We start from the raw sequence: 10,566 nt of genomic DNA, 5'->3' as shown, positions 1-10,566 counted from the left end.
GAGGCAGAAAAATAAAGTGGCCACAATCCCACAATCTTTGTCCTTTCAAACACTTGCCACAAACATGAATGTGCACATATGAAAGTGTGGCATCATGAACTTACAGACTTCATCATTTTCTTTCTTGTTAGCCAGTGATTAGAGGAGTAAATCTCATACTCAGCCTGACCAATAGCCAAGGGGCTACTGTGAATGACTGCCTTCCAGTTATTAAAAGAAACAGACCCTTAAGGAAAGTTGCACTGAGGTTGCAAGGGTCAGGGGCTATAAATCCATATGTAGCCTTTCATCAGAACATCAGCCTCTGAGTCCCCCTTTTGGGTCACACTTTGAGGCATGAAGTTTGACCATCAGATAGTGTGCAAAGTTGTCAAGAAGAGTCAAGGTGCTGAGAACTTGCTTGACCCACCATAGACTGAGCACGCTCTGTTCTTTTAAGTAAGAAGCAATAGAGCTTCTCAAGTCATGCAGCAGGCAGCTGGGATTGCTACTGTAGTTTAAGGATAACCTTTTTTTTTTTTTTTAAGTGTAGTTCCGAGTGATGAGGATTGATCAAATATTAATATACGCCTCATAAAATCTTGGACCAGGATGCCTGGGTGGTTCAGTGGGTTAAGCTTCTGCCTTCGGCTCAGGTCATGGTCCTGGGATCCTAGGATTGAGCCCCACATTGGGCTCCCTACTCAGCCGGGGAGCTGGCTTCTCCCTCTCCTTCTGCCCCTCCCCCTGCTTATGCCCCTTCTCTCTCATAAACAAACAAAATCTTAAAAAAAAAAAACAAAACCCAAAAAACTCTCTTGGACCTATTGACAAGTACAAAGCCAGACTGATTGCATACTTGGGAACAAAGAGAGAAATCCAGATTAAGAGGTGTTTAGAAGGGCACCTGGGTGGCTCATGCCTTTGGCTCAGGTTATGATCTCAGGTTTCTGGGATCCAGACCCACATCGGGCTCTTTGCTCAGCAGGGAGCCTGCTTCCTCCTTTCTTTCTGCCTGCCTCTCTGCCTACTTATGATCTCTCTCTGTGTGTCAAATAAATAAATAAATAAATAAAAATTAAAAAAAAAGAGGTGTTTAGAAAAAACGATGGCTAGGTCTTGGTAATTAGAAGTGGATCACATGCTATCAGAAGGAATCAAAGATGACTCACATTTCACATCACATGACTTCAGGTCATCAAGCCATGACTCACATGGCTTCAGGTACCAATGGTTATCAGTGCACTTAATTAAGCTAAGAAATAACAAAGGGGAATATGTTCTAGGGAGAACATAGTAAGTCCAGTTTTTCAGATGCATATGGTACATTCAGGAAATGAGAGTGCGGAAAAAGCTTGGAACTCCCAAGGCACTCAGTACACACTTGTTGAATGAAACAGTTCAGGAGAGAAGCTTGAGCTGAGATAACCTTCTCGAGTCAATAGCAGACAGATGAAGTTGAAACAGTTGAAGTGGGTGAGCTCCTTCAGGACAAGCAGTGAAGAAGACAGCCTTAGGGGATTGCTGTGGTACTCATTGCTTATGGGGTGGCAAAGGAAGGCAGGCCAGGACAACTGATGGAGGCTTTGTCTAAGAGAGAAAAAGGAATCTAGAAAATACTGGTTTCACAGAGACCAGGCAAGGGAGGAGGGAGTTTTAATGTGGGAACGTCAATAGATCTAAATGTCACAGAGAGAGGAATTAAGAACTGGAAAGCATCTATTGGGTTCAGGAATTTGGGAAAGCACGGGTGTTCTAAGCTTCAGTGCCCTGGTGAATCCCCAAGTCATACTGAAGTGAAGGGAAGTCAGATTGGAAATGAAAACATGGAGGTGGAAGATGGCACTACTCTTTCATGATGTTTGGGGCTGTAATACTGTTGATAAATCCGTAAATAGAGTGTGTAAGAGAGCTAAGGAATTGAATATATGAAGATGCTCAAGACAAAAGAGGTAAAAGGATCCCAAATTTTCTCCAAAATGGAGGAAGGAGAAATCAGATTGCAGGTTCATATAAATTTGTAGTCGAGGGACTAAAAATGGAACGTTGCAACTGATAGCGCCAGTTCTATATGTGAATCAAATTTTTTACCTAAGAGGGGGCAGGAGTTGGGATTAGGGGTCTTTAAGAAACCAGCCAAGAATTAAAGTAGCTATTTTGGGATTAGGAGGATTGGATTAAGGACCTGGAAAGGGATCGTTGAGTGGCAGTCGGAGCTCCTCTGAAAATTTTATCAGCACAGATCTATAGAGTGGAAACTCCCCCCACCCCCAGCAGCTCAGATACGACTGAAGAGGGCAGATGCTTGTAATGATTCAAGATTTGGTGATCACAGAGTGGCCACCACAAGTGGTGGCCTCAGAAGGTGGAGGAAAATGGAGCCGAGCGAGCCGGGAAGACAGCGGTTGAAGAGACCGCCACGAGATTGAATCTGGTGAGGAAATTCAGCGAAAGACATGGCAAACTAACTGAGGTTAGAGGCGGGGGCGGGGGGGGGGGGGCGTGCGCAGGCGCAGCGGGAGGCACGGAGCTGCGGAGATAGGTTGATGTTCTGAGACACAGCGGGGAGTTGAAACCACAGAAATCAAGTTTGGAGTCTTTGCTGGAGTGTGTTGGAGTGTTCTTTCCACAGATGCTGAAGTTTCCCTGGTGGTGGCAAAAGGGCGAAGGGCAGAGAGGACGTCTGTGATGTGGATGCTAAGTACTTGGTGAATGCCGGCCAGGACTCAGGGAAATCCAGATTGGTAGAGGTGACAGGGGACCAGGGGGCCCAGTTCTCTGACACACCTCTCCCTGAGGCATAGAGTCTAGCTCCCTCCATTTTGGTCTGACTGGGCCTGTGACTGCTTTAACCCCTGCGTGGATAGGCCCCTACTCCAGGAGTGAGGGCGGAGGAAAAAGCCATGGCCAGCTCTTAACCTGAATCATGACAGTGATTCTTAACTTGCCCGCCCGCTTCGACTGTTGCGCTTCTACCATGATTCTCATTCTCGTGCTCAGAATTAGTGCTCATCTAAGTCCGAACATGCCACCTCTGCTCCGGTCTGTAGGATGCTCCACCTCAGAGCAAAAAGCAAGAGTCTTTTCACTGGCCTCGGAGATCTTGTGAGCTCTGGTTCCCAGTTACCGCTCTGCCGCATGGCTAACGTCTTCCCTCTGCTCATACACAGATCCTTCTTATGCCTCCAACTTGCCAGGCAGCCTCTTACTTCAGGGGCCTTTGTACTTGTGGTTTCTTTTGTCTGAGATGCTCTTCCCTCAGGTATGGGCATGGCTCACTCAAGAGGTACCTCTGTGAGGTCTTCCCTGAGCGTTCCAGCATTTCAAGTCCCCCGTCTTTATTTTTTTTTAATTGCCCATGTCACTCACATAACATATATGGTGTTTATCTCACTTATTGTCTATTTCCCTTATCAGAGTGTAAATTTCTCTTAAGGACAGGGATTTCTGATCTGTGTCATTCGCTGCTGTATTCTGGGTGCCTAAAACAGCATAGGAGCTGGGCGATAATCATGAAATAACGTAAATTCACTAGCTCTTTTCCTGAGGGCTCAAAAGATTCTCTCCAGTCTAGTCCCAGCGACATGACTTCAGTCTAGCTGGTACCTGCCCTTCAAGGAGTCTAAGGATTTCAGTTTGTAGAGTCAGATCTAGCCTCTCTGTGAAGGGGGAGGAGAGGAAGCAGCTGTGAACCCAGAAAGCCCTCATCTACAGCTTCGCCCTCAGCCACGTGCTTCTAGCTGCTTCTAGCTTCCTCCGGGCAACCAGGCACATCAACAAAGATCACAGGTAGAGAATCCTGGTCCTTACCATCTAAGCTCAGCCTGTGCCCATCTATTGATTCCTTTGTCTGGCTCCCTAAGCTTTCCTTTTAAGGAATTAGACTGTCAAGAATGTGTTCAACAAAAGGCACAGGGCCCTGAACGTTATGTAAAGAGTCATCTTAAAGCGGAACATTGTGTGCAATGCTTTGTACGCACCACATCAGCTGCTGAGAGTTCACTGTAACAGAAGCGCCTTCCTCTGGGATGGGGAGTGAAGAGTGCCCACTCAGCGGCTCTTCCCCCAGAGGTATCCGAAATGAGGCACCTTCGACACTCTCCATTAGTTTCTCTCTGTTAGACTCAAGAACGAAAGTAGCTCTATGTTTTGGCCCCTGAGACAAAGCTTCAGGCAGAGATCAGCTCACAACTGGGAAGCAGCTACTGAATCCCTGGGGACAGGAAAAGTACAAGCACCAAGAGCTGCCATCTTCCTGGCTGCCTGGCACCACATACCTCAGAGGGAGATGAGCATGCTGTGGGCCCCTCATCCTTCTCATTGCCTTGCTGGCACTTCCACGTAGCTGCCCCTTCTTCTCCGGAATCAGACTTGAAGTAATGCTGGATGGAACAAGTTTAGATCTGTGGTTTCTCTGGCCCACCCACTTCCCTAGCCTCCAGGCCCCAAGTGGTTTCTTCCTTTCCCCAGGCAGTAGCTTTTTCTTTGGAGTTTTCATAGGTAAAAGCTCCACTGAGGCCAAGGCCCAGCAGTCTGTAGCTCGGAGCTCAAGGGGATGCCAGGTCAAGCCGTCGAGGGTAGACACAAGAGCCACCATCTGGAGGGTGTAATGAACATTAGCCTGGGAATCTCGTCATCACAGAGCCAGCTCAAAGGGGACCACTTAGAGTCAATCACCGTCGGCTCAAGAGGAGAAACTAAAAAGACACAACAGAACCATTAAAACTTTAAACTTTTTTCAGAAAATGCTCTTTGAAATGCACTGCCCGCCTTCTGGAGACTGGGAGGGTGGGCTGACAGGCCTGTTTGTCTCATGGGCTAAGCTGTAAATAACCAGCTCCAAGGCTCAGGGCTCCTCCGTATGGAGCCTCGAGAAGCAGGTGGACTACCATGGCCATTACAGAGTGTGTTCCTGTAGTGACGCACTGTGAACCGGTGAGGGCGGTATTACAACCCGGCATCCGCAGAGACATCCGCTTTCAGGACACACCATTCAAAGCTCCTTTCTCAGCAGTCCTGGAGAATCCTGACTCCTCTGGTTTATCTGGGGCAAGACATTTAAACTCATTCTTACTCCCCTCCCAAATCCATCTTTGATTTTGGCGAGGTAGACGTGAGCAGGAATATCGGATTTCTTTCTCTTTCTCTTCCTTCCTTAGATTTTATTTGAGAGAGTGAGTGAGAGAGAGTGAGCATGAGTGGGGGAGGAGCAGAGGGAGAGGGAGAGGCAGACTCCCCGCTGAGCAAGGAGCCCGACATGGGGCTCAATCCCAAGACTCTAGAAGCATGACCCCAGCCGAAGGCAGACGCCAAACCGACGGAGCCACCCAGGTGCCCCTAGAAAACATGTGATGTAATAATGTGTAACCATCTGAAAGTTAAATAAAATAAATTACTGGTCACTCAACTAGATAAAAACCAAATGGTACTACAGTGTATTAATAAGGATGAAACGAGGGATTTTCATCCTTTAATCTCTTGCAGTTTAAGTTAAATAATTAGATAACTGGTAAGCATTCTCTTATTTTAAATATACCCATTCAAGCGTAGATCACTGCATAATATTTCTTATCTCAAAATATTTGCCTGTAAGCCCTGGTTTACTTAAAATGGTTGCCCAAATAGAATTGCGACCCCCCACCCCCGCCACCCACAACGTTGTGGAAAGAGTCACATTATTGCCTTAAGCAGGAACTCAAGCACTGAGATGAAAGCCGTATCTGAATATCTGATGTATTTTATTTGTTCACATTGGTCCTACTTGAGGTTAACACTACTTCATTGGACAGTTTAAAAATCATTCTGTAAACAAAAAACAGCAGCAAGAGCTAAAATAAAAACACAAGGATTCATAAAGGAATGTGTTGACAGGAACACCGAATAAGCAAAGAAAATGTGACCATGATGATGATTCAACAGGAGAGAACACCTTCAACATCTGTAAAAGGCAAAACTGTAATAGTAATAAAAAAAAAAAAAAAAGCAAGAATCCAAAGTGCAGGTGCGCTAGTCTTCTTTTCCACATCCATTCAGGAAATAGATAGAGCATACTATTCTTTTAATAAAGTGACAAGTTCTGCTTTAAAACATTTAGGTACGTTATCTTGCAGATTTTTTTAAAGTTTACATGATCACTACTTTACATTGATTTAACTGGAAAGATGATCATAAGCGATACATGGCATGATTTCTTGAATCTATGGAGTATAGAAATGATAAAGTTTATTGTTTTAGTTTTTGCTTTATTTGCAGGGAGTAACAAGAAGCTGAAGATCCAGCATCAGAAGCATCAGTACTTTTACTCTTTCCAGAAAAGAAAGAAAGAAAAAAAAATTCCTGAGCCCTCTGTCATCTTTGTTGCCATTTTCAGATTCTCTGTAACAAAAGACTGTTCATTTTCCCTGAATTCTGGTCAGCTGACTTAAATAATCAGAACAGTTTTCCAATGCAAAATCAGCCTGGTATTGGTCCAGATTGATCGAATAGGAGTGTCATTCTGGTATCATGTAAAAACCATTTACACGTTCATAATTGTTTAGAACCTCAAACATTTCCCCCTTGAAAGGAAACATTTGTCAAATGTGATTTTTGAATAGAGGAATTTTATGAAATATATTTCAAATCTTAAAAAACATTGTGAATGCTCCCTCAGATGGTATAGGATTTCCCTCAGCTGACACTGCCTTTTCCTTTTGGGAACATTCTTGTGTTCGTGGCATTTCATTTTCCTATGGATCCAGCAGGTTCATTTAGAAAGCCCAAATACACAAATGGCCGTTGCCTTATTTAGCATTAAACAGCACTATTTTTTTTAAACCACGTATATAGCTCAACAGCAAGATTAAAATACACACATATCACGGACAGATTCATCTTTGTTTGGAATTCACGGAATAAACTGTATTCTGGTAAATCCACCCCCCCCAAGACAGTGTACCTACATCGAGGCGTTTAAATATTTCTCCAACGGTTTTCATTGTATTATATTATGAAAACACGAGGCTTCAAGCCACGTACTAATAAATATTTAATTTAAAAGGAAGAAAGAAACCCCAACACAGAACATTTAAAAACAAAACAAAACCCTTTCCCTCCCCCACCCCACCCGTCCCCCGTGAAGGCGCAGGTGTCAGCCCGACATGGCAGAGATCTCATAGTCACTGGCCGAGGTCAGGGGCTTGCCCATCATCCGGATGTTTTTTGCACTGGTGATTCTGGCCATCATGCACACAGGCTTGTCAAAGTACTTCACCAGGGCCGGCTCAGTCAGGAGGGAGGCCAGGAACTGCTCGAAGGTGATGGCCCAGTCCCGGTCCAGGCTGGTGCTCCGGGGCAGTGCTGCCGTGCCCTGGCCGCTGCGCACCAGAACTGTGTCCTCCCCGATGTCCTCGCAGTGCAGCTTGTCCTCCTCGTGGGAGCCGGCACTCAGCACTGAGTATGAGGACATGGAGCTGTCGTCCTTGGTGTCGTCGTCGGAAATCAGCATGGAGGAGCAGGCCCCATTGTCCCGGGGAGAGGAGTCCTCCAGCTTAATGTCCTCCATCTGGCCTCCCAGGGAGTGCTCCTCACCCTCCACCGTCAAGCTGGCCGGGAGGGGCTCAACAGACTCTACCACATACGCCTGGCTGGGCCCTTTCTTGGGGAAGAGGATGCCCGGGATGCCCGGGGGGCAGGTGGGCCCGCTGCCCCCGCTGCCGCCCTCCTTTGCAGGCTGAGTGACAAAGAGCTTCCCAACTTCCCCGATCTCCAGCAGGAGGCTGGTCACCGCTGCCGTGGCATGGTAGAGCTCCTGCTCATTGGGGTCTTCGCTGAACATGTTGTACATTGTCTTACACAGCTCGATAAACTGGCCCTGAAAAGTGATTCGGAAAAACACAAAGGATGTGAGCATCTCATGGGAGGCACAGAGGCAGGACTGAAGCGGGACTACGAAGCTATTTAATATTAAGGCTCCTGGGAGCGCCTGGGTGGCTCAGTGGGTTAAATGTCTGTCTTTTGCTTAGGTCATGACCCCAGGGTCTTGGGATCAAGCCCCACATTGGGCTCCCTGCTCAGCGGGGTGCCTGCTTCTCCCTCTCCCTCTGCCTGCCGTTCCCCCTGCTTGTGCGCTCTTTGTGTCAAATAAAATAAATAAAATCTTTAAAAAAAATATTAGGGCTCCTGAAAGACTCTGGAAAAGTCCCAGATGTCAGATGAATTGATGGGTTGTTTAAAGTCTCTTTATATTCATGTTTGCATTCCACTTAATTTAATTTTCCAACATCCATAAACATAGAAAGAATGAGATAATAACAGTTCACGTACCTGTCACCTGGAGTCAAGAATGACGGCCAGACAATTGCTCCACTAACTCTTTCCTCCTCTGTTCAAGTACCATAAATAAATCCCAGACGTCATCTCACTTCACATCTACACACTTCGGTATGTAGCCCACGGGGAGGCTCCGATCCCCTCCCCCATGACACATCTGCTCGTGTCCTTGGACGCCCGACCCACATGGTTTATCTGCTCTCCCCACAGGAAACTCAGCATTGTCATCCTGTGTTATAATTACTTACATTGTTTCATCTGTTGCCTGACGTTTCAGCTTTTTAAGAGCAAATGTGTTAGATACCTTTATAGCCAAGCACAGTGATTTGCAAACAGCATGAACTTGTCTTTTATCTGAGGGTATTTTTAATACCTGAAATGAGAATGCCTGTACTCTCAAAACTGAGTATTTTGTGACTCACATTTTCTCTGTGGGGTTCACCTCCTCACGACGGAGCCTATTTTTTTTTTTTTTAAGATTTTATTTATTTATTTGACAGAGATCACAAGTAGGCAGAGAAGCAGGCAGAGAGAGATAGGAGGAAGCAGACTCTCTGCTGAGCAGAGAGCCCAATGTGGGGCTCGATCCCAGGACCCTGGGATCATGACCTGAGCCGAAGGCAGAGGCTTTAACCCACTGAGTCACCCAGGCGCCCCACGACAGAGCCTATTTTTGATTCACAAAAACATGCACAAAATGGATCCAAACAGATCCTAATTTAATATCCTGAGTTACCATTCTCTTTGAGGGGGACTTCTGCTACATTTTTCTATGACCGGAAAACAGCTTCAGGGTATGAAATGAGGAAACTGAAACGTTAAACACCTACCTGATTCAGTTTGGGTAAATCCTTTGCGTTCTTTGATTTTGATTTATTTTCTGGAGTCCAAAGTCTCAGATAATTACGATTTTCTTGAGAATTTGCCCTCTTCCCTAAAACCCAAGTGTTGAGAAATAAGCATTTAAAGGCCAAGAAGCAAGCGTCCAACCCGCAGGAAGGTAAACATGCGGAGGACAGCGTCCTCACCTCTGTCCGGCTGGAGACTCACTGTGACGAAGCCGTCATCTGCACCATGCTTCCTTCTGCTCTCCAACCCAACCACTGCCAAGAAATAGAAGAAAAAGAGCAAAAGGTTATACAATAAACCCAGAGGTCCAGCGTTTGTAGTAGGAAATAGAGAAACCTCAAGTTCGGGTTGCCCAATTCAGCAAACCAAACCAAACCACACCAAAATCAAAACCCAGTACATGGAGCTAAATTTGAATTTGAGATAAATAACCAATAATGCTTCAGTAGAAGTGAATCTTTTTTTTTTTTTTTTTTAAGATTTTATTTATTTGTCAGAGAGAGAGCAAGCACAGGCAGACAGAATGGCAGGCAGAGGCAGAGGGAGAAGCAGGCTCCCCGCCAAGCAAGGAGCCCGATGTGGGACTCGATCCCAGGACACTGGGATCGTGACCTGAGCCGAAGGCAGCTGCTTAACCAACTGAGCCACCCAGGCGTCCCAGTAGAAGTGAATCTTAAGTAGCACATGGAACATACGCGTGCTAAACAAATGATCTTTTCTTTATCTCAAACTTAGCTTTTATTAGGTGTTCCATGTTTTATCTGACAGCTCTATTTCTCGGTAATGTTTTCCCCCAGAGTTATTTTTCGCAACTGGGGTTCAGTGTAGAATTAGGAATTAAAGGAATGATGTCATGTGGTCTTCTGCACTTAAAAAAATGGTGGTGTTGGCCCAATCAATGTTGATTTCCCCTCCCTCTCTGTTACATCATCATCTTAACTTTGCCCACACGAGCCTCGCTTTCTGTCAAGCCCTGCAAAAGATCAAGAACTTTTGAAAAAAGAAATAAAAATCTATGTGGATAAAAAGTAAACCAAAAAATCCTACAATATTCCTTACATTCATAATCTGGCATTTCAAAGATATGACTTTCAAGGAAACCACTTGTAACTGTTTTCCTTTTTCTTCTTAAAATGGGACATCACAGGGCACATAAGGCCTTCAAAGGGGAGAGGTGTAGAACCTCCTCCCGGTTCCCATTCAGCTTGTCAGCTGTCAGAACGCATTCCAGCATTCTTCCATCATCCAGAAGGTGGCTGGTTTGCCAGATATGGGACCTTCAGTGAATTCAGAATCATGTTAATCTCAGCAGCTTTTAAGATAAAGTGAGAACGACATACTATATATCATCGAGAAGTTCTTCTCCTCTTAATGTTGAAAATGATTTAGGAAACCAGCAGATATTAAAAAGTATTTAATATATGGAAA

General features: G+C 45.4%; 1 protein-coding gene across 1 annotated transcript in view; it reads right to left on the bottom strand.

The window, feature by feature from the left end:
* Positions 1-5,693: 5,693 nt before the first annotated feature.
* The window catches only part of LOC111148918 (TBC1 domain family member 9), a 122,731-nt gene continuing 117,858 nt past the window's right edge, over positions 5,694-10,566 (bottom strand). Inside the window, exons 19-21 of the mRNA XM_022505709.1 lie at positions 9,318-9,392; positions 9,120-9,223; positions 5,694-7,831 (exon numbers count right to left, since the gene is read on the bottom strand). Of these exons, the coding sequence (XP_022361417.1) occupies positions 7,109-7,831; positions 9,120-9,223; positions 9,318-9,392 (902 nt within the window). The 3' untranslated portion in view covers positions 5,694-7,108. The remainder of the gene's footprint in view (positions 7,832-9,119; positions 9,224-9,317; positions 9,393-10,566) is intronic.

This window comes from Enhydra lutris, unplaced genomic scaffold, assembly GCF_002288905.1.
Source record: "Enhydra lutris kenyoni isolate GAN:26980312 unplaced genomic scaffold, ASM228890v2 scaffoldscaffold21, whole genome shotgun sequence".
Lineage (NCBI taxonomy): Eukaryota > Metazoa > Chordata > Mammalia > Carnivora > Mustelidae > Enhydra > Enhydra lutris.
Note: the sequence above shows the minus strand (reverse complement) of the source record. Positions and strands in the feature narration are given on the sequence as shown.